The 25366-nt window shown below is 36.8% G+C and overlaps 1 protein-coding gene across 1 annotated transcript in view; it reads left to right on the forward strand.

Moving 5' to 3' along the window:
- The window catches only part of st6gal2a (ST6 beta-galactosamide alpha-2,6-sialyltranferase 2a), a 96108-nt gene that overhangs the window by 52230 nt on the left and 18512 nt on the right, over window positions 1-25366 (forward strand). The window contains exons 4-5 of the mRNA XM_038289626.1: window positions 11408-11505; window positions 18488-18589. Of these exons, the coding sequence (XP_038145554.1) occupies window positions 11408-11505; window positions 18488-18589 (200 nt within the window). The remainder of the gene's footprint in view (window positions 1-11407; window positions 11506-18487; window positions 18590-25366) is intronic.

The raw sequence follows: 25366 nt of genomic DNA on the forward strand, positions 1-25366 counted from the left end.
CTTAATAGAGGTTACTGAATCAGATTTTGCTATTGACTTTGCCTGCGATAAGCTGTATTTCAAGAAAACCAATTTCAGCAGCTCTACCCTGGGCAGTGTCTGTCTGCCGGCTGACTCCTCCTACACACAGCGGTTACCTTTGAGACCGACAACAAAGGAAAAGGAAAATAAATTATGATTTACTTCACTAAGAACGTTAATAAAAACTTAAATTGCATTAAAATCAGATAAGAAAACAAGTCAGAATTATCCTTTCAGTCTTGTATATTAATTTAACATAAACATTTTTTTTTAGCCAGTCAGTCACATGACCTGGAAGCCTTTAAAAAACATTAATTTCAAAGGAAAAGGATTAAAAGTTAAAGGAAAATACAAAAAGTTGGACAAAAAGAAACGTGCTTGTAAATATTGAGTTTCCTTTAATTCAGTGCATCACAGGGCAATAATTTTTTATTTTTTTGAATCCTTTCAGATATTTTCTGACAGCATCCAGTTATAACACAGTATGTGTTCGCATTTGACTTACGTACAAACAAGAGTCCAAGATGAAGTGTTAGATTGCCTTTTGATGCCTAAAATAGACTTGTGAACACTGCATTAGTGTTGCTCCATATGCAAGAATGACAGAACCCAATAGAAAAGTATTTTCTATGTATTATTTATCATTTGTTTACCTACAAACTACAGAAAAAAAAAAGCATGACTTCTGTTTTCTTGGTAATAGGAGCCTTTCTGAAGCAAAGCCTCTGTGTGAGATGGTGTTTACTCATACTTTACAGCCACTACAAAACACTATAATGCACCACAGACAAAAGTAATATCCTGGAGAAACGTCTGTACCATTTCGAATATTAAGATATATGTTTGGAGGAAATTGCAGTGTTATCCCACAACATGTTGACTGTGGCGCAGGATGTGTTTCCAGGGATACCCTGAATCCAAAACAACAAGGAGCACTTTGTTGTGAGTGAAATAACAACTAGATGTTTTCTAAAAGTATGATGGTATGCACTGGGAAATCAGATTTTCCTGGGGGAGAAAAGAATCTCTTAGATTGGTATTCTGACATTTTCAATGTTTTATTTTAATTACTTCTGCATGATTTTGATTCTTTAGACCACATGGCAGCTCAGTTGGAATTAGGCTAAAGCATTCAGAAAAAGACTCACAAGGTCTCATAAAAATACTGCAGAATTTACAAGCAAAATCTGTGTATTGAAGTGTATAATGAAGCAAATGTACTATTAAATAAGAAGTTAGACAAATTAATATATTTATAACATTCAATTATTGCAGTTATATTAAATGCAGTTAAAGTTACAACAGTTTTGTGTTGTTCAATTATTAATTGATGGAGGCTGCTATATTCATTATCTACAATAGAGCTGTCTGTTTTGAACAGCTGTTCTACAAGGTTGAAGATCATCTTAAAAAACCTGAAAAAATTGTCAGCCGAATACACATTGGTTACCTTCTAAGAAGCCTTTTAATATCAAATCATTTGCAGAGCTTAAATAAATAAATGCTGATATTTTAGGAGGTTTTGCATGTGGCCTGTTATTTTTCTGTGTCTATTGTGGGAGAGTTAGTCTATCCAAGCCAGGACATGCTGGTGAGTTGGGGACAATCTACAGTAAACTATTAAGTGATGCTAATAAATGTGTAAAAGCACCTCTACATAAAGGCATACATTACATGAATATAAAGGATAATGTATAGACAAGTTTTCTATAAAGAAGGCAACCTGCAGATCTGTAGTAAGTTATTAGAAAATAGATTTGATGCTACTAGCAATGGCCCAGGAGCACTGCTCAAAAATAATGACAGGGGAAACATCGCTGAACACCACACTGAACTCACCATCCCCACAGCGAAGGGTGTTGGTGGAAGCAACATATATGTGGGGATACTTGACTTTTCACTGACAAGGAATCTTAAAAGATTTACTGTAAAGCTTCACTACAAATGATTTTTTTTTTTTTTTTTTTTTTAAAACCATTACAAAAATCTGATAGTTGTCAAAGACTTGATACTGGGGAAGAAATTGACCTTATATCAGGATGACATACAGCCAAAGAATTAGTGTCTACATTGAGAATTGATTTTCACAAATAAATTCTGTCTAATGTGAATGAAATGTTGCTGTTTAGTAAAGATTAATGAAACTCTAAGTAAGCAAAACTAGTTGAGACATAACTCTCAATTACTAATCTGATTAAAGGAAAAAAAAAACGTCTGAAAGCAATTTATCTGATTTGTTCCGTTTTACAACAATGTGAAGCTTTGTGTCAGTCCATTATATAAAACTCCTGATTAAAAAGCACATGGGCAAGTCACTGTAAAAAAAAAAAAATGTAGAGCTCAAGGGGTGTGAAAATGTAACAAAAAAGGAAGCTACAGATTATTCTACGTCCATCACATCTACAGATGTGATGTATTTCCTGTGACCTTTACAGAGGAAGTTCTCAGCCTGAATGTGCCGACCGCAGGTGTGTTTTGTGCATTGTTTTTCTGCATTAGAATGTTTGTGTTCTTGGTTATAAGCAACTATTGGCAGCTCTACAATAAGCTGAGAGAGTGTGAACTCGGCGACAGATGGCTCACTAGAAAAAGGAAAAAAAAAACTGGTAGCCAATCAGCCATAATTCACGTCACATCTCCCCTGCATTTACGAGACTTTGGCTATCTAGAACAAGCACTGTAGGATTAATTAGGTCAGCTTGAGCTTTATAGTTGTCTGCTTCATTTTTGTTACATGTCAGTATGCTGATATATTTTTAGGAGGAATATTCTGCCCCAGATGGCATTATCCAAGAAATACAGGAACTGATGAAGCAGGTTTCTGGGAAAATCAGATGCAGGTGATGCAAACCTACATTATAAATGCTTGATCTTGTGGTCCTGGTTGAATTGACTTGTTGTGCTGCGTCAGTTGAAACATTAGTCATTCTGCTTTAGTCTGCCCACAGCTCTTCTTAATGTAAAATTGCTTAAAGTGCTTAAAGGTTTCCTGCACATTCACAGAAATGCTGACTAAGTACATGCTCCGGTGTAGAGTAAAGTGTGGGACTGAATGCTTTGTGAATACCCACCATCCCCCACCCCCCAACTGTATCTCCTTGAACACCATATTCAATTATTTAAATAAAGAGAGGCAGCTACCCTTTATTTATTTTTTTTATTAATGTCTCCATTTCACAACTCTGCAGGCATATCAGAATCTTTGCTAGCATACCCTCCATGTTTGTTCTTAGTTTTTTTCCTATTATTATGACTCATATCAAGATGCTCATAAGCAAACTAGGTCCACTTGTTGGTATTACGGTATAGAAGTAAGGCAAATTTGCCATTAAAATCTAATACAAGTGAAACCAAATATTTAACTGCTCCCTGTGGTGACCAATTGTCCCTCTATGACTGACATGAAATGGGATTAACTTTCTTTTACATCAGTTAGGATTACAAAAGTTCTAATTGCAAAATGCCAGGAAAAATCTGAGTGGAATTTTGAAGCATTTTGCCCGATGCAGCTGGTGTAACAGTTGTTACCTTCTTGGGGGGAAAAGATTGGAGACTATTTAATGGAAACACTCAAAGCATTGATTTCATTGTCCCTAAGCCACTGCCACTGCCTAGCTTAACACTTGTTATAGTGTATTCATCTCCCAAATCCAAGTACATTGATAAAGGTTAGAGAATTCATTTTTTGTAGAAGCATTGCTTTCTCTCTTTGACTGCAGGCATGACTTGCTGCTAACTCTGACTGCCTGTCAGGGCTTTGGATAAATTTGCAGCAGCCCTCACTGCTCGCTGAAGATGGTAAACTGAGAGCCATCTGTGCATTCTGTGGCTAAAGTCTCCAAGAACATAGAAAAAAGTAATTTAACTTGTTGCTAGTCACTTTCAAAGAAAAAACAGTTGCTAGTGGGATCTAAGAATGATCTAAATAATAGTGCCAAAGTCACAAAGTTGGTAACAGTTGTTGCTGAGTCAACAATTGGCCAGTGCATCTGTAAGTCTGGAGGGATAAGCTGAAGGACTTTCAATCTTGTTCAATAAAGTGAAATATCAGGCTCAAGTATGGTTCCAAAGTTTTGCTTGAACAGCTAAGGAAGCAAACTTCAACATTGACGTCAGTTGCTCTTTCAGCCTTTCTTTAACTTCACCAGAAAGCGCATGCATGGCTGTTTATCAGATTTAAGATACCTAAACCTCTTCCTAAACCTCTTCCACACTACTGAATTCATTTTTTTCTCTTTCTCATCAACTACTTTAGCTTTTACTTATAGAAATTTGTATAAATTGCAGTTGTGGACACTAAATTTGTCACTAAAATGCACGGTGGCTTAGATATTATCACTAGGCACAGCTTACTGTCGCTTGGCATGGGCTCCTTGTCTGTGGTGTACTTGGTAGTGAATGTGTGGTTCTTTCCAATTGGCTTAAACTGTAGGTGCCCTCAACATCACTTAATCACAAATGCTGTAACTTGTATAAAACCACTGGAAACCAGTTTAGAAAATATCTTATTGTTATAGAATAAAAGTATAATGGGATATATATTGATAATGAATTATTGTCCAGCCTTTAATTAACCTATCACAAACCGCAATTAACCTGAAGCAAAATAGAAAATTTGGTCTTACTTAAGTACCCTGTGTATGTAAATACACATTTAGTGTACATTTATTGTAATGTATTCTAAAAAGGCTTTAATATATAGGAGAAAGTAAAAAAACAACATTTTATTCATGGCCATCTGCACCAAAGTCTCTCCTATACATACTAATCAGTCAACAGCAGCGGTATTGCCTCAGTGTGTCGTCATTTTCTTGTTCATTTCTCAAAGAATAAAAGAGAGGGAGGATGGTTTAACTCTACAAACAAAGGAACCTTGATGTGGCCGAAGTAACCAGCAAACAGTTGGGCTGGAAGAGTGTGCATTTATGACTAATTCATAAATTTTGTCTCAACAGGAAATCAAAATACCTTAATCTGTATTTGCTGCCCTGTTTTCCTTTTCAAAATGAAGGGTCAGTATTTGTTTTGAAACTGATCTCTGGTATTCAGAATGATTAGAAATGAATGATAATCTGAGTTATTTCTTTATGACACATACAGGTCCTCTGGCATTTAGACATCTGTATATTCATGGACTGAAGCATTTATGTGAGAGGTTTATTAGGCTGGAGTTTGGTCATTCAGGTGGAAGTGATGTGGTGTGGGTCTGCCATCTTCTGGTGGATAGGAGGAACAACACCTCAACTTAGGGCAAACTGTGTCAAACTGGGTAACAAGTCATCCAGTGATGCAGAAATATGAGAAATTCCTGTTTCCGGCTGGTGGACCATATGATTTATGAGACTATGTGGAATAAAGTAATATATTTTTTTAAAAGAAAAATTGCACAAAAGTATATTATTCATGCATTTTTTCCCTTTTAAATTGGATTTGGTTTACAGTGGATACAACAAACAAAATCAAAAACTTAAAATGATAAGATTACAAAAGACCAATAATATTTACTCATAGCCTGCCATTGTACTGTACTATAGAGCACATACATTGGTTGGAGCTCTTTTTGTATAAATTATTACATAAGTACAAATAAGTATTGGTCCTCTTGCTATTATTGAAATTGTTGGCTCTTTTTTCCTCTTGATGATTTTAATATTTATCTTCTGTAAGGTTTAAGTTAAGCCAGTTTTCTGACTGGTCAGCTTCAGTTGTCGCATCATCTTTAGAACAGGTTTGATAATTTGGTGGGTGTGTTAAGGTGCTAGGTTCTCATGGTTCAACAAAAATCTATTAAAATAAAACTGCATTTCCATAAAGCTTTTTAAATGATGGAGGCACTTAACATTTGCTGGTACAGTTTTTAACTCAATAAGATACATTGAACAAAAATAAAGAGTAAACAGTGGTCCATGAATCTTCCTTAATCCTTTATAAGGCACTCAGTGAAATTTCCAGCCAATAGTGTTATTGGAATTCAGGGCCGGACCTTACTACCTTTGTTACATACAAAAAATATGTATATTTTGATGTCAAAAATTAATGTCAATGTAATAACCGGAAACGCCAACTTGCCTGAATATATTAAGAAAAATAACAAAAATCCAACATAACCTTAGAGTCAATAATGCTGATACTAGCACTTAATTTCTTTTAGTTTAAATACCTAAATATAATTGCTAACTTGGCTTATTAACTTTTTAACTTTACCTTTTTTCTTGAATTGTTAACTTTTGCTTTTCAACTTAATTTCCAGTAGGGCTCATCTAATTGGTCAAATGCCAAAATAAGATGTACCGCCATGTAGCGTGATCTTTGCTGAATGGCTGGATATAGATCTTGTGCTTCTAGACCTCAATGAGGCACGGGGGGGGGGGGGGGGGGGGACTCCATTAGTAAGGCAAGTGATCAAAAATGGTAACTTGCCTTATGAAGGGTTTATAGTGTAACTTTACCCTGGATGTCAAGCAGTTCAGAGCACTTCATCCCCACTTTTCCTCAAGACTATAGGATTTAAATTACCTGATTAAATTCACATTTTATCAGCAATTACTGCCTTGTAAATCTCTCCCAGTGCTTTGTTCTATGGTTCTATGGTCTCAGCTCCACAATCATCTCAGGGTTGTGGATTTTCTTGTTGATCATGCAGGTTTATCTACCATACGTTGTCCTTCCACTCAGTTTTCCAATTAACTGCCCTGATATGTTACTCAGTGATCAGCCAGCTTCTCAAGTGTTTATTTTTCCTTTTCCAGCTTTTATTGTCATTACACTGTCACAAGTACAGAGCAACAAAATGAACACTCTGCATTTTTTCAAGTCTCCCAAATGTTCATGAGGTCCATGTTATATTTTTAAAGCAGTAAGCCATTATTTATTAATTGAATTATAATAGTAATACATTTGTCAGGCTTTGATTCATTCCACTGCCCCCTTGATAAGTTCAGCTCCTTCACATCCCTGAACACCAGGTCTGTGGAGAATGAATAAACACATGACAGACTGCCCTCTGATGGTAGAATCAAGTATAACACGGAGGAGGTTAAAAAGGTCTTTTACATTCTGTCAGTCTCTTCTTTGATTGTTCGTTAGAGTCCAGTGTGTCCCTATGAAGCAGGCTATTAGTCTCTCGTAGTTGATGAAAAGATCTGTCAGATGTGGCGGCGTGTTTGGTTCAACTATAAATGAAGGCCTGATTTGAGTAATCACGTGTCAAATAGCCTGTCATGTTACAGAATATTTTTTGTTGTTGATAGAAATAACACTGAATTTAAGCTTTGGGACATTTTTTACAGATATATAATGCAAATATATGCATAGTCTGTCCTTTTTTATACATTATACATAATACATAACACCCTCAGCTTTTGATTTTGGTAACAAAACATACATAATAGATATTCATTGAAAGTTAGTCAGTGCAAAAAAAGAAAAAGTTAAAACTATGTATGAAATTGTAAATGAAAAACACATGGAAGCTTCTATAACTGTTAGATTTCCATTTCTGTCCTATGTTATTTTCTGGATTCTGTAATGTCTGCCTACGTTCTGTCTGGCTGATCCTGAACACTAATATGAATACTATACTATCTAGTCAATACGAGGTTTTCTTTTTCCACCATTTATATCTGGAGGGTGGATTAAAACTCCCCATTATGTCGTCTTTGACAGCTGTTAACCTTCAGGACCTCCCGTCACTGATCAAACAAGCAGCTTGCAAAAAGGGTGACAGGAGAGGTATTGCATCATTTGTATGTGTTAGTCAGATGAAAATGAAAAAAAGAAAAGTGTCCTTAAAAATTTATGTTTTATGAACATGTTTCAGAAACTGAAACAGATCTTTGGAAGAGGTATTTCAGGCTAGAATTGTAAATCCAAGGATTTGGCACTTTATTCATATTTTATCATTTAATAAAAAGTAAGAAGAGGTCCAGAAGGTGCAGTCACATGCATGAAAATGTTTTGATTGGCTTCATTTACACTACTTTAAAAAGTCATTAACATTTGAAGTGAAAAATAATGTACAAACAATTCTTCTATGATAAAGACAAATGTCTGTTTTGTTTATTATGATTGAAATGTCTATGACATTAGAATTAACTTGGTTTAACGAGTGATCAGTTCATCGATGTCTACCACTAAATCCTTTCTCTCATTCACATCCAAAAACAACGTCTGATGTCAAAGAAGCTTGACATTAGATAATCTCTGAGGCCATCCTGTGGTGTTTTGACTGTAGCACCAAACTATTGTTACTTCTATTAATCAGAGTTGGAGACTTGAGGCATGTGACTTCAAATTAATACTCGAGACTGAGGTGGAAAAATGTTCAAAGGCTCGTAACTTAGACTTCTAGATCAATGACTTGGGACTTGAATGGGAGTTGAGCTCGTTTACATGATAATTGACCCCCAATTGGAAATTTAAGAGGCCTTCTATGTTACAAAATGTGCACCAGCAATTAATTTAGTTGTCCCATATTAATAAACACAAACTAGTACTTCCCAGTCTCTTTTTTTTTTTAATTTAACATATACATAACCTTTGTTTAAGAAATCAAGCCTTTAAAAAGGGTTATTCAAAGGTATTCAAAGTGTCAGTTTGCTTTAAACTTGCCTTGGGCCTTAAGATAAACTCTTGAGACTTACTTGAAACTTGCAAATCTATAATTTGGTCCTAGCTCTGCTCTTGATTCTCCCTCACCTGTACTTTAAAATTAGGATAAATGTGGTGCAACAAATGATGCCCTTTAAGCCAGAATATGTATTAATTTTTTAAGCCTTTCCAAAGGCAAAGCAAATATATTTGTATAGTACAATTCAATAAAAAGTCAATTCGAAGTCTTTTGCCTTAATTAAACAAAGCAATACTGTTATTTTGTGTTTTATTTTTCTTGTGTGGGTTTTCAAGATACTTTTTACTCTTATTCTTCTTCACTTTATAAATTGCAACAGCTTTCAGCATTACCTTGACTAAAACTTTATGTCCGTTGAAACTCTCTTATTTACTTAGAGCAATTTAACTTTATTACTTTCTGAAAAAGTACCTTGATAAAGATGCAGAGCAATGCCTGTTTTGGGATGGGGTCATTCCAAGTCTACCACTGCAGACACGCTTTGAGCATTACAGAGCAGCTGGCTAAACTCAACTGTTTGCTGAAGGTTTATATGAACGATGAAGGAATGTCTGATCATAAGCTGAAGGATCATTTATCCATGTGTCAGTTCAGCACAAGAGGAGGATTGCTGCAACATAATCAATCAGCAAATAGGCTGAAATGTATGTAAATGAAGCGCCATCTGTTCAGATGGAGATTTCACAGAGAGCAATAAAATTAAAGGACATTTAATGAATCCTTCACAGCCGTGAGGTATGATAATGTTTTTGAAAGCAAACTCATTACTCATCACCATCAGAAACCTGAACGAACCACCGGGCGGTGCTGTAGTTCTCCTCGTGTGACTATTGATCAACACAACTGTTATGATGCATATATATAGCCATTTGGGGAGCTTTAGGCTTTGCCTGAATCAATGAATAAGAGGAACAACTATTCATATTTAAAGTTTTGTTGGGGGGCATTTGGTTTAGGAGACAAACCCTATTTAGCTTAATGACTTTGAAGATATTTTTTTCTGATTTTTGTGAAATGACATGGGATACTTGTTGCTAGGGGTCGGTGTCATGGCACAAATATATAACTTTTTTTTAAATAACAGTTTCCCTGAACCAAATCACAGCTGTTAAGGAACTTGTTAAGGAAACCTGACCTGAGGAAAAGAGCATTTCTAACCCTAAACTAATCAGGTTCAAAAACTTGTGTGGAGACATCTGATAACTAACGGCCTGTTGACAACAAGCTAGGTTTGGTTGTGTCTTTTTTTTTTGCACAGTTTACATGTATACATGAACATTCCTCTCCATTGTGAAAATAATACACTGTGCAGTATCCAACATTGCTGGTGTTTTAACATAAAACATAAATAAAGATTTACATCATCACATTTTGCCAAGGAAAGTACAAATTTATAAAAAGATATTAAAATGTTTACACACAAATACAGTTTTTGTTGCCTTTTGATTAAGAGAATACTTAATCGTGTTGACATATTGCTTGACCTCATTATTAAAAGCAATAAAAGATATTTTGGAATGTGCAAACTTACATTTATGAATGTAAAATGTTGCCAAGTCTAGTCTAAGTACTGTTGAGGTCATAAAGTCCAAAAAGGACATCCTTCCAAAATAACTTAAAATCTTTTTCAATTTAGGTTTGGTTGTGTCTGACAAACCTGTTTGTCAAATAGATCAGGGATCTGCAAACTGCGGCTCTGGAGCCACTTTTTAACTCCTTCAGTGGCTCTTAATATTGGCCTAAAATGATGTAAAGAAGCAGCTAATGTAGTAAAATAACGAATACCAGCCTTAGAAGCTACAGTATGAGTTTTGCTTTTTTTTAAATAGTTGATTGAATTGTCAAAACAGAATGACGGCAAAAGAAGCAAAGACATTTTATTAGATCGACGTTTTGTTAAGTTGGCTTCTCTCTCTCTCTTTTTTTTTTTTTTTTTTTTTTTTTTACATCTAATTAGGGCTGACTAACAATTATTTCGCAAATGGGTTAATCTAAATTATTTTTTGATTAATCGACTATTAACTTGATAGCCAAATATTCCTTAAAGAAGATTTTTTTAATGAAATTAAACCAGGTAAAACTAAAACTTTTCCACTTGAGGAGCTCTGGATAGAGGATAATGACAGACTAAAACATTTTTTTTAATCTTAAATGCAAATTTTTATTTTTTACTATTTTGATATAACTAATGCTCTAATTGGGTTGCTCTGTCAGCTAAAAGCATGTTTTACAGTCTCTATACTCATTAACTATACAGTTAACGATTAATCGTTTAATAAATTAGTTCACAATTATTTCAATAATAGATTAATCATGATTAATCCAATTAATTTTTTCAGCCCCACATTTAATAATATGTTATGGAAAATAATCAATTCTTTATTTTTATAAAAGTTGAACTTTTAGGTTTTTTTTCAATGAAAAATATGCAAATAAACTCTTGTATGTTTTAAATGGCAACAGAACAAAAAAAAAAAATTCTATTAATGAGTTATAAAATATTTGCAGCTCTAGATGACCTTTGGCAGACATGGGGTAAAGACCAAAGACGTGCAAAGCTATTTTTGTGCCTTTTAGATTTCACAGGATCCCTGCTTTGGTAGCTCCTCAGCATGTTCTAATCAATAATAATCTAAGATTGTCCCTTTGCCTGACCCTACATGTTTTTTCATCAATATAGCATTATATTATATATTTGAAGATCAGCACAATTGCTGCCCTGCCTGTTGATAATTAGGGCCCTGGTTTGTCTTTCAGATACTCATGATGCAGTTTTGCGTTTCAATACTGCTCCTACAGAGGGATATGAGAGAGATGTGGGAAACAAAACCACCATTCGCATCATCAACTCACAGGTAAGTCAAAATCCCACCGTGGTGGACTCGAATTATTCGTACTATTTTTTAATTTAAACAGTGGATGTTTTCTGTTTTTCTTAAAATGATCAATCATTTTCTCAAAAATGACATTATCATAATAAGGTATTGAAATATAAGGTAAAGTAAAACGGCATAACTTGAAATACAAGGGATTAATGTGGATTAACGGATGGAGTTTAAGATTCCAGTCCTGGTAAAAACGAAACAATTTCATTTTTAATTTTAAGGCTTTGTGTCAATACTGGTTTCAAGGTCACTATTGGTTACACAAAAACTAAAATACTAAACAGCTTTATGTGATGGTAATAAAGAGAACCACAGTGTTTATATGAAATAGCGATTAAAACATGAGATTTGGTTGCGTCTGTTAGAGGACTGTTTCAACATAATGCCTAGAAGGAAATACAATAGTATTCAACTGAGAGAAGCAATTCTCACATTGTTTTTTTAGAAAAGTTATAAGACCACTTTTCTTAAAGTTAATCGTTGTACAATAAGAAAGGTTTTTCTGAAGCGAGACAAAATTTAGATGGCTTCTACTACTTAAAGGAATTAATTTTTCCAGGCATTTCGGCCTAAGTGCCCATCGTCCAATGCTCAGAAAACAACAAATAAAAACGGAACATATAACAGCTTTGCATGGGGCTAATTTGAAGGGCTTTACAAGAGAAAAACCTTTTCTAAAATGAATATACCATCAGGATGCAGCCTATGAAGATGCACTTGAATTAACCAGTATACTTATAGGCCTTTTTTGCTATATACACTATATTGCCAAAAGTATTTGCTCACCCATCCAAATTATTGGAATCAGGTGTTCCAATCACTTCCATGGCCACAGGTGTATAAATTCAAGCACCTAGGCATGCAGACTGTTTTTACAAACATTTGTGAAAGAATGGGTCGCTCTCAGGAGCTCAGTGAATTCCAGCGTGGAACTGTGATAGGATGCCACCTGTGCAACAAATCCAGTCGTGAAATTTCCTCGCTCCTAAATATTCCACAGTCAACTGTCAGCTGTATTATAAGAAAATGGAAGTGTTTGAGAACGACAGCAACTCAGCCACGAAGTGGTAGGCCACGTAAACTGACGGAGCGGGGTCAGCGGATGCTGACGCGCATAGTGCGAAGAGGTCGCCAACTTTCTGCAGAGTCAATCACTACAGACCTCCAAACTTCATGTGGCCTTCAGATTAGCTCAAGAACAGTGCGCAGAGAGCTTCATGGAATGGGTTTCCATGGTCAAGCAGCTGCATCCAAGCCATACATCACCAAGTGCAATGCAAAGCGTCGGATGCGGTGGTGTAAAGCACGCCGCCACTGGACTCTAGAGCAGTGGAGACGCGTTCTCTGGAGTGACGAATCGCGCTTCTCCATCTGGCAATCTGATGGACGGGTCTGGGTTTGGCGGTTGCCAGGAGAACGGTACTTGTCTGACTGCATTGTGCCAAGTGTAAAGTTTGGTGGAGGGGGGATTATGGTGTGGGGTTGTTTTTCAGGAGCTGGGCTTGGCCCCTTAGTTCCAGTGAAAGGAACTCTGAATGCTTCAGCATACCAAGACATTTTGGACAATTCCATGCTCCCAACTTTGTGGGAACAGTTTGGAGCTGGCCCCTTCCTCTTCCAACATGACTGTGCACCAGTGCACAAAGCAAGGTCCATAAAGACATGGATGACAGAGTCTGGTGTGGATGAACTTGACTGGCCTGCACAGAGTCCTGACCTCAACCCGATAGAACACCTTTGGGATGAATTAGAGCGGAGACTGAGAGCCAGGCCTTCTCGTCCAACATCAGTGTGCGACCTCACAAATGCGCTTCTGGAAGAATGGTCAAAAATTCCCATAAACACACTCCTAAACCTTGTGGACAGCCTTCCCAGAAGAGTTGAAGCTGTTCTAGCTGCAAAGGGTGGACCGACGTCATATTGAACCCTATGGATTAGGAACGGGATGTCACTTAAGCTCATATGTGAGTCAAGGCAGGTGAGCAAATACTTTTGGCAATATAGTGTATATTTATATTATTTATTTTATTTTTTATTTTTTGCATATATGAGACATGAAATACAAATTTTTAAACAAACATTTAATAACTTATTAAGCTAACCGATCTTTCCTTTAATCATGCATGTTAATTTATCTAAGATAAGGCAGGAAGCCATCTCCTGTAGCCACGCTGCAGTCGCAGTACTTCTCCCTCTCATGGCGATTCATCTCTTAGCCTGAAAAGGATACACAAGTCAATCAAAGGGTTAGGGTGCTGTTTTGTGGCCTTGGTGAAGAGCGATTAACATAGATGGCTAATATACAGAATGTTTTTTTCAAAGAGGACTTCTTCAGCAGCTTAATTCATACAGATCAACTTTATTCTTCCAAAATGTCACAATTTCTGGGCAGGCTCATTCACGATGCAACAATGTGCCAATACTGGCATTACATGTTAGCCTGGGTGCCAGTCCGAACTTAGTGCCGCCCACAAGGTTTGAGTTTGGGGAAGTTCGGTCTGGCTCTGCTCCATAGTAGCGCGAGTATTATCGCCCACTGTCAGGCTATCCAATCAAATTGTCAGGGCGGGCTTTATACGATGATGGACAGATGACCAACAGTAACGTAATCAACCACGTGACCAAAGCGCGCTTGGGTGACAACAATAATGGCTGCCGCTGGAGAGTTTGGGTGAGTAGATTCTGCTATTAAATCTGTTCTAGAAGATATCGACAGCAAATTAATTTTAAAAGAGGAACAGAGAAACGCGATCAAGTCTCATCTTCTTATTCTAGGCGTGAAACTGCACGCTTTGATTTTTGTGGACAACAACTATGCCTCGCTTAACATACGTCACGCACTCCATTGCTCTTATTGGTTGTAGGTCTATCCAATTGAGTGCAGAGGCATTTTTTTTCCTGGTTCGTTCGAAACACGCCCCATAATCACAGCTCTATGGAGCAGTATCAGACTCATATTCTGACTAGAATTGAGTCGGACTACGTCAGGCTAATTACATGTAGGACACAGGTTAGAAATGTCACAGCCTTATTTATAGACATTTATATTGTAACCCAATTATTCTGGGCAAGTTACTACGAGATTCAAGTAGATATTTCTGGAATGCTAACTTAGACAGAAACAAAGGATACCTCCATAACAACTGTGCATTCACAATGGTGGAAGCTCCATTATTTGGACTCTTAATACAGGGCAAATTGAGCTCAGTGGTAAGAGAATTATTTGTGGGTTTGATTCTAATGTGGCACAAGTATAAAAGGCTTTGATAGGGAAAATAATATGTATTATTTACATGTGTGCCAGGAGCTGGGGAGCCATCGAGTCTTGCAGTTGATCATGAGCTAATCTGGGGAATTAGAACCAACCGGTAATGGCCCAAAGCTCCCACACCCACATGAATGTGGGAAATGATAGTCATAAAGAAAATTACTATTTTAGCTTTTTCATGTGTTGAGCAAATAATGACAATTAACACTAGAAATCCCAAAGATTTTTCATCAGCCACCAGTCCCCCAAGAGTGGGACTAAATGGGACAGTTGTAGCTTCATATGTAGTGCTCTTCCTTGGGTGAAATAAATGTTCCTCCAATACTCCAATACTGAAATCATACTGTTTGTCATTCTCTAAGCTAAAATGTTGAATGACATGAAAAGGAGAGACAAGACAAAATACAATTATTCTCTAAGTTGTTCTTACTTTCACATAGTGAGCTTTGCAATATAAATGAGTCTATTGGTGAATGGATAATATAAATAGGCTCTGCCTTGCCTTGTTGGAAAAGCATGGTTATGACCTGTTCTCAGCTCAGGAACTAGGACCCGTATGATATCTGGTTGTTCAATAGGTTTGCCTAAATAAAAGATTTAGATATGACTTATCAATATGTTCCTGCAAAAAGGTCTGATGTTGCAGGGGCAGGTAATGAAAAGTGTTTGGAGCATGCTCTTGTTCTGATGCCAGTTTGTTTCAGCCTGTAGAAGGGCTGGTTATATCACAGGTTATTTGCATTACAACAGGGACAGTTAACAAGGTAGAGTGAATACACAAACTTGAAGAGGGGAGGGGGGCTTACAGGAAAACTGGAATTCTCCGGGACATCTACTGTTAACAGTTTGCTGTAGAAGCTAATAAAAAAATACAAACACACACACACACAAAACCCAGATTATTTCTACCCTTTCCTGATATTTAAAGTAATTGACTTGAAGAGTGTGTAATTTAATGACTGGATCAGCCAGATGGTTCTAAAACTAGAAACTTTCTTAAATCTGAATTCTGGTTCTGATGTTCTGCTTAATGCCATCCAACATATTACATTGTTTTACATTAAAGATACTAAATTCCGTTGCTTTATACTTGTGATAGTGTAATAACCAAAAAGTTGAATTCTGTTCTATTCTAGATATACACAAATCAGACCGATCAGAATTAATACATTTTTGTTTGATTTTTCAGTTTGTCAAATACTAAAAAGCATGAAATTGATTTCCTGTTTATCAAATGCAAAAACATTTAAACCAGGCAGGGTTTTTAGTGTATTAAAATCAAGCTTTTGTGTCACTTTTTTGTGTTAAGAGAATTAACACAAAATTACTTTAATCCCTTGCGGTAAAATCTTTTCTAGCAGTACAACCGTTCACAGAAGTAAAATATAGCAAAATATAATATAAGACAGAATAAAATAAGTAATAAGTAAAATGAGTACATGAAGAGATGAAGTTCAGAGTACAGATGCTTTTCAACATTAAAGGCACACTATGCAACATTTTTCAGTTAATTAATGTGTTCCATATTGTTTTGGATGATTAAATGAGTCATTTCAGGTTGAACAAAGGTATTCTCTGCCGCCCTGGTGGTCTGTGGGGGAAATACCGCACTTGCAATTGCAGGAGCACCGACCCGCACCCACAGGCTCAGAAGTCTCGCGAGAGTCAGTCTTGCTTTACGGCGAGAACTGCTACACGCCCCCAGTTAAAAGCATTCTCGTTGCTAGCACAGTGGCGATCTTTGTGCAGTTATGCTATGTTCACATCGGACGCAGCAAAATCGCGTCTGCTGCTTCATTTTTGCTGCTTGTACCAGTTAGTTCTGACGCGCGGCTGAAGCAGCTTTGCTGCTCTGGCTGCACGGTGCAAAAGTGTGTCTGAGGCGCGTTGGGCGGAGCTTCACTATCCTTTCTCTGCCTTGCAGCTATATTTGCTGTGATCAGTGGGAATAAAGTAGTTTTAATATGTGTTTAAGTGAGAAAATACACCTGAAAACGTAATCAGTGCCGTCAGTTCATTCAGATTATTATCCTGCCTTCAATATTTTTTCTGTCGGAGCCGCTCAGACCCCCACATACCAGCGGTGCGCCGACAGTAGGAATCCCTTCATCAGCAGCCTCTGGCCAGGTCGCCTCCTCGCAGTTCACCGCGGCAGCTGGTAGGTGTTTTTCATCTAAATAATCCAAACTGGATATTCTGCCGGCAGATTTCTGCATTTTAAGTTAATTTAGGCGTCAATAAACTGTTTAAGAGGAGTGATCATCAGCGCTGTGTCTCTCTCCCTGCGTCAGATGATTAAACGCGCCTGACGCGCTGCTTCAGCTGCTCAGACGCGCTGCGCCTGCTGCTCAAAACGCGCCGCGGGACCTTTTGCTGCGCCTTGACGTGCGTCAACCATTGACTTTGCATGTAAACTCGCTGCTTCTGTCGCGCCAGCTGCGGTGTGAACGCAGCATTAGTCATTTGTTGCGTTCGCCTGTCTGCTAAGCTCAAAACAACCGCGCCTGGCTTGACGGAGAAACCAGGAGAACAGCTGTGCATATTTACGACAGTGCACTTTTACTTTCGCCCTCTGGGGGGAGCCTCGCTGGAAAATCAACACCGGTTGCATAGTGTACCTTTAAAATAATTTAGGGTGGTATATACAGTATATCAGTATTTATAGCTGTATCTCACTCAAAGAGAAGGCATCAAATGGTTAGTCTTTGATGTGTTTGAACTTTTTAAAACAAGTCTAAATCAAGTCAGCACATTAGAGCTTAAAGGTATAGTGGAGGAATTTCACAAATTTTTGATAAGACCCTCCCTCCCCACTTAAAAAAAGAAAATGCACATGCACAACCCTGTACCTGCTCCCGAGTGGGAAGGCCTGAGCCCATTTCTCCATGTGCACACTCTGTTTAAAAGTTGCTGTTTGCATCGCTTTTACAAGTTTACTTTACTAAAGAAGATTTGTAATTTTTCCACTGTCAGACTCACCTCCAGTAAGTGAAAATGGGGACGAGCACGTAGGACGGCCTTACGAAAACATATCACCAGAATGATTGACAGTTGGGAGGACCCCTTATTTTGATGATTCACCTGGAAAAAGAACGTCCTCCACTATACCTTTAAAGGAAACGAAAATTTGTATAGACCAAATAAGGCAGCTAAGGTCATATATGTTACAGGTATTGTTATGGTTCCTATTTGTTGTTACTCTGAGTTTTCTGTTATCAGTTGTTTTGTTTTTATTTTCCATTATCTTCAAGCATTCTTTAGTTACTCTCTGTTGCCCCCTTGTGATTGTTTTCTTTTCCCTTGGATTCCCTCTTGCCAGTTCCACCCACACCTGCTCCCCATTCAGCTCGTTAGTCCTTCCTTTGTTTGGTTGTCCTTAAATACTCCACCTCTGCAGTCACTCAGTGCTGGTTCCTCCTTGTTGCTGTATAATCTACTCTGCTCGTCTCTCCTCGGTTCCTCAGATTCGTTTTTCGCCTGATGTCTCCATGATTTTGGTTTGTTTTATATTTTAAGTTGGATTTCTGGATTTCTGCCTCTGCTACCGATTGTCTGCTATTAAACCTCTCAGAACTCATCTCTGCTTCCCTTGTCTCTGCATCTGGGTCCTCAAGCAACCTCACCACCCATTGTTGACAGGTATTAAAAAAAAAAAAAGCCTAACTTCATATTTCTTCTTTGCAGATTTTGGCAAATCCCTCACATGAGTTCAATACAAGCTCCATCTATAAGAATGTAACGTTGGTGGCCTGGGATCCTGCACCTTACACTGTTAACTTACATAAGGTATGTACCCAGAGGGGGAGCAGAGGCAGCTCATTGCTGTTTATGCATTGGGGCTTTAAAGGAATATGAATGTTGAATGCTGTGATGCGTGAATAGCAAACTATAGAAAACTTAATGAACATATGATGAATCCAGTGTGACAAACAGACTTTATAGACATGTTGTTTTTCTCTGTCGCGCTGCCAAGGTCATGTCCAACATGATATCAGAGCTTATCTCTCTCCGGGTGGATCACACACTCTATTCTTCAGTCTCCTGTCCATTGTGATTCTCTTCTGATCTCTGTGTCTTTGAAGATTTGTTTTCACTTGGTTGATGCATCAATTTCTCAACTCTAAAAAGGTGCTTTTTTTTAATGATGAATATTAATGCATTTTGATTCAGACATTTGTGAAGTATCCTATAATGTTCTCAAAGGTATAATCCTTTAATTCCTTAGTTTTTAGTTGTATTCAAAACTACTGCTGTCATTATTGAAACTGCAGCTCATTTTATTCTTCTTTATGTGGTATAGTCCTTTGGAAAATATCAGATTCAAAAGTAGGGCTGCAGCTGGCGATTATTTTGTTCACCAGTAAATCTTCCCATTTATTTTTCTAATGTATTGATTAATAATCTTGTAATGAAAGATTCCAAAAAAAAAAAAAAAAAAAACAATTACAGAATTTATCACTGTGGAGTTTCTTAGAGCATATTTACAGAAATCTTTTTAACTTTAGAGTGAATTCATTGATATTTTGTACGTTTTTGGCTTCATTTCTGCTCTTAGTTTGTTCCTTTAGCTGAAAGTATGTTTGAGAGTCTTTACTCAACTCATCAATAATAGTTCAAAACTGAAATAGTTAACGATTATTTCTAATAATTAAATGTTATTAATCAGTTACAGATTTCAGCAGTAGTCAAGGTCTGAAGCAGAAGCTCAGACTGCTAAGAAACCCAGAAATCTGTGTTAGCCTGGAAAAGCCTGATCAGTCATTTCTATTTCTCAGTCTAGGATCCCTCCCAATTTCAGATTTGAAATTGTATTGATTTGCATTCCTGCTGTAGGTGGTTTGCAATGTTGTTTTTGACAGCCATCTTAGATTTTGTCGTAGTTTTCCCCTTCAGGATGAAAACTATTCTTAGTCTTAGTCACGCATTAGTCATTACGATATGTGATAGTTTTAGTCGGTTTTAGTCGAATAAAACTCAAAAATGTTTTAGTCTAGTTTTAGTCAGTTTTATGTTGCACTTCAATAAAACAGCTAACCTTTACAATTTCGAATACCGACCAGATTCTTTACCAGACTGACAGCTCTTGCTGAGATACTACAGTTGCTGGAGACACAATGCTGTCATTCAGTTCATCTTTGATGTTGGGCAGGAAACTTATAGAAATTTATAGAATAAAAAAAAAATATATTAAATTTCAATATGTTTACTATATGCTGAAATATTCAAATAGATGGAAAAAAGAACTATGAGAGAGAAATATTCAAAGATCTACTTACCTTTTCATCTGGGTCTTTATCCCAAAATAAACAGAATGCAATTAAATATTTGCTTTGGATATAATTTACACATTCCTATAGGTAGAAATAAAAGAAGTTTTTGCATCACCGCTTGTAAACTTCTTATACAACTGTAATAGTAAGAAAAAAGTATTTTTTAGGTTTGGCAGAGGATGATCTGCCCCAATTAGTTTATTATGGAGCTAGGGCAGGAAGAACCATACAGCTGAGAGCGAGCCATCAGTGTGGAGTGTGAAGCGCAGACTCTGAGCTAAGAGGGCAAAGACACATTTCTGCACAAGCATAGCTGGAGGAGCAGAGTTTTTTTTTTAGAGTACAGCGTGCAGTACTGGACGATCCGGGTTATTTTCACCCCTTCCACTGCTGCCATGGTCCATCTGTGGTCATGCAGAATGTGCACCACTGCACACCAGGTACTGCTTAGCTTGTCTAACAGATTACAGCACAATGATGCATTTCAAACATCTGACGGACCAGCCGCTACCATTTTTATTTAGTCTTGTCTCGCTAACGAAAGCTCAAACCCATGAGTTGTCATATTTTCGTCATGAAAAATCCATCTTTAGCTTGTCAGTTTTCGTTATCGTTAAGAAAAATATTATTTTGTCATGGTTGATGGGAAAAAAACCCTGGTGCTCTGCTTCTTCAGTATAATTTTGGAGTAACACAAAACTAACACACCCTGAATTAGCTTTTTGGTTTTTCATCAAGTGTTTTTTTTCAAACAGGAGCAACTATTTTCCTCTTTGTGCTTTAGTGTTTTCCCATAATGTCCACCTAGAGCAAAACCCCGATTAAATTCAATGGTGTTAACCACAGACACAACACAAAGTTGAATAAAAAGGCAAATAAGTTAACTTTTTTCAAGCTGTGTTTAGTGTTGTTCTGAGGCATCTTCATGAAATATCACCTCCTCTTCGACATGCTAAAAGGCTTCTAAGACTGATGAGGTTTTTGTAAAGAGTACGATACTTGGCGAGCCCTTTAACCCTCATCCCCTCAGAGTTGCGTTCTATACTGTTGTCAAGTGGTGACAATAATTAAAGTCTGAAGTTATAAAAATAAAAAATGGTTCTTCAGTTTAGTTTCCTGCACCTTTAAAAGCCATTATGTTGCCTTTCCGTTCTTGTTCATTTGTTACGTATATTCTTGTTCCAGTATTTTCAATCCTTTTAGCTTGTGCTTCATGGTCAAATCATTTGAGTTTGCCTCTATTGAAAGTTTATATTTCTCCTTTGCAGCATCTCATTTACAGCGGCTTCCTTGTTTTTCCCCAAGGACATTAGATCACTATCATGAAAACCTCTATTGAGTATTAGTGATGTACATGAAATTATAGGTCTTTTTTTCTTCTCCTGTTGGAGAACTTTATGTTTTTTGTTCTGGTTCCTGTTTTTTTTTGTTTTTGTTGTTGTGGAACTTTAAGCAATTTAAAAAGAAAATTATTTTCAAATTTCTGCTATTTACCACACTTTTTTATATGTAGAACGTTTTCTCTGACATTTAATGCCAAACTCGAAAACTAAATGTTAAATCTATATCTAAATATATCGATATTTCTTAATTTCTTTAGTACTTCTTTCTATAATATCCTTCTAATCTTAAATGTATATCTAAATCTATATCTGACATCTACATCATACGTCTATATGTATATCTTAAATCTAAATCTTATGTGTTGATTAGATTCTGAGTTTAGTTACCTGATTGAAATGACCTGTTTTGAAACTGAAACTTGTAAGGTAGGTATCACAGGTAGAACCACTCCTGCTTGCCACTCAGGTTAGGACAGCTATTCTTTCTGGAAATGAAGTGTTTTAAAGTATGTGCACCACTTCCCTAATTTTAGTGAAGATGTGGGCAGCAGCATTCTGGGTCATATAATAATATAGGTCATATTACAGGTATATAGAATAATAAAAATATTTTTCTATGTTTTTTTTTATCTCTGCTCAATGAAAAACAGCTTATTAAGCAACTCTATTAAATATTAATTAATCACTACATACAGGTGGTATATTTCTGTGGCAATATAAAATACAATACTCATTATAACTTAATGTTTCTATACCAGTGTGTTTAAGGGTAGCAATACAAGACGAAATATAAACATTAAATTCATGCAGCCTTTAAGCGTATCTCACACGAAGAACCAATCCATCCTTGGGCATTACACCTCTAGGTCGCTGTGCGTTTTTTTTTTTTTATGTTAAAAATGTTCTTTATATTTGAACTAAGAACTGCCCCACGGGCCTCATGACAAACAGAGTTGGGCTGTGTCCGAACTTCCGCCCTAACAACTATATAAACCGCTAAACAGTGGTCATGCCATTTTATGAGTCTCTGAATGTCTAGTGATGAAAAAATAGTAGGCTAAAAATGTCCCCAATGCAGCTTGAAAAGTGGTGTGCATCCACTAGGTGAGCAGATATATCCCAGAATGCTTTGCAAGAGCTCTTCTCACAAAGAATCATGGGATTTGTTTTGGCGGCAAAAAAGCACATAGGGTTAGGCCGTGTAGGGAGGGGAGATACGTGACCAACAGGGAGAGAAAAGTAGTGATCATCTGTCCGAATGGTCAATTAACTGAGTCCACTATGTTGTCCCCGTTCCATATAAGGATTGAGTAATTTAGGGTTTAGGGCGGACTTCCGAAACGGTCATGGATTATGTACAACCCTTTGAGAAAAAAGTGTAACATTAAGGAAAAAAATTGCAGTTATTAATTCTGCAAATGCAAAATACAGATGCAAAAATGTTCAATATGCAGTCTGAACAAGTCTGAACACGAAAATAAATCAACATAAAATAATAATCCAAATGCACCAATTAATCAGTGTTGTTGCGTGATTGATTTCCGAAACAATTTCACTAATTAGGGCTTGGTTTGTGGAGGTCTTGTTTTATCATTATGTTCTCAGCAAGGTAGAGAAAAGTGTTTTGTTTATTGTTTAAATAGATGAAGTTTTACCATTATTAGCTGAAATGTGTGTCAGCAGTTCAGAGCTTGATGGATGCATCTCTAGTTTCTTCAATCCAGTCAACTCCCACTGCATCTTATAAAGGCCGCTCTATGTGTAATATGGATTTCTTATGCAGTTAAAACCAAGGCTAGAGTAAAAAACGATTGTGATGATCTTTTCTAATTTGAAGCCTGTGTCTAAGATTTTTACAGTGGCGCACCATCCAATGGTGAGCTAAATCAATTACAATCCACCTTACCTGTCCAGCAGAAAGGTTGCAATTGCTGCATCTGTTTTGAACCTACTCCTTTATGAATTGTCTCCCACCATGTAAAATCTATGCCAATATGGACTCTCATTTGATCCTGTTTCGTCACAAAGACGAGAAACGCTTGTCCTGTTTTGGCAATTGTAGTCACATGGTGACAAGACCAATATGTCACCCTCCGTTGTGTGGACATATGTATTTTTGACTTCTTAATTCAAAGCTACTTTTCAATTCAGTTTATTTATATAGCACCAATTCACAACACGTCATCCCAAGACACTTTATAGAGACAATTCATCCAGAAGTTTTCTATCTAAGGAAAACAAGCTGATTGCATCGACTCAATGACTAGAAGGTAATCCCTCACACTAAGTTTGCTTGTAGCAAAAGTGGAGAGGAAAACTCCCTTTTAACTGGAAGAAACCTCCAGCAGAACGAGGCTCAGTGTGAGCGGCCATCTGCCGAGGCCAACTGGTATTCAAGCAGAGACAAGCAGACCTACAGAAAGAAACTGAGATATCAATAGGTAACTGTCAACCAGCTCCACAGGTGTTCCCGTCCTGGAAATGTGCAACCAAGCAGATGAGCTTCAAGCCAACTCCCATGTCAGAGGATTAAGGAGTGCACACACAGTTAGTCACAGTCTGAGAAACAGGACTACACTATGTCGTTGATGGCAGCAGCACAGCTGATATTTCCCTCCAGGAGAGTCACAGCCAAACAGGAACAGAGTAGGTGAAGCTAATGTGAGAAAAAGCAAAGAGAGCGTGATGTTAGTGATTGAACATATTCTGCAGAATGTGAGAAAAGAGATATAATGAAGCAGAATGATGAAAAAGGGGTCCCTATGTCCTCCAGCAGTCTAAGCCTATAGCAGCATAACCATGGAGATAGTTCTGGATAACCTGAGCTACTCTAACTTTAAGCTTTACTAGAACGCTTTTATTCAAAATTAAAAGCGGAAGAACCTGTATTTATAAAAACAATACTCGATTTTTACTAATTAAAGGCTACAAAACTCATACATTTGTCCCTTTTAAGTACTTTTTATTTTCTTTGTTGACTTAATTAAATTTGTCAATTTGAGACAAACAGACATGTCAACCATATAAAAACAATTCTAAGATAATAATACAGCTTTCTTTATTTTACCTATATATGTATGTAAATACGTCTGAAGTTCACGTTTACTGGTATGTTATGCTAAAAACATCTTTATGGACATGATTAGATCTGGAGTGTTTTGTTGTATAATGAAAATGAAATAAACTTTATACCCGCACATATGCGGGACTATTGTTTAAGCGCATGATTTGGCATGATTTGGAACAACCTATTAAAAAAGCTGCAGTGAGTTACTCCAGGTTTTCTAGAAGGGATGGTTCTAGTTCTTCCTCATCCAATTCGCATGGAAGCAGCATTGTATCTTAATTTTAACTGAGAGTTTCTGTTTTAAGTCTCTCTCTTTTAAAATTTGTATAATATTAATCTCCAAGGTAAACAAACATATCTGCGCATTAATTAAACATTACACACTAACACAGGAAAAACGGATAAATAAGAATTGAATATAACGCAGACACAAATGTGACCTCAATATGTCAAAATTGATTCTCAGCCTTGTGTCCTTAGAGTGAAGTGACCACTGAAGAACCACATCTTCAGATGAAAATTAATATTCACAACCTTGTGTTGTTTTGGCTCCAGTGGAAATATGAATGAAACATTGGGCCTGAAGATAAAGCAGAAGTGCCATTTCATTGTCAAGATAAAAGAAATGGTGTAGTGTTCTTTTGAGCGGTTAGAGATTATATAGTCTTACTTAGAGATTTGTTCAAAATATTTTTTTTTTCCACTAGAAGACTGAAAATTAAATTAGTTGCTGTGTAATTTCTGTCAGAATTGTATTATAATGCTTATATCAGTCTAAGCATCTTTTTGTTTTTACAAGCTGTACATACTATTTTTTTAGCAACTGTCCTTAACTAAATAATTTCCAGAAACAACAATCTGCAACCTAAACTCAAACAGAAAT

Source organism: Cyprinodon tularosa, unplaced genomic scaffold, assembly GCF_016077235.1.
Source record: "Cyprinodon tularosa strain WSP-4 unplaced genomic scaffold, ASM1607723v1 ctg270, whole genome shotgun sequence".
Classification (NCBI taxonomy): Eukaryota; Metazoa; Chordata; class Actinopteri; order Cyprinodontiformes; family Cyprinodontidae; genus Cyprinodon; species Cyprinodon tularosa.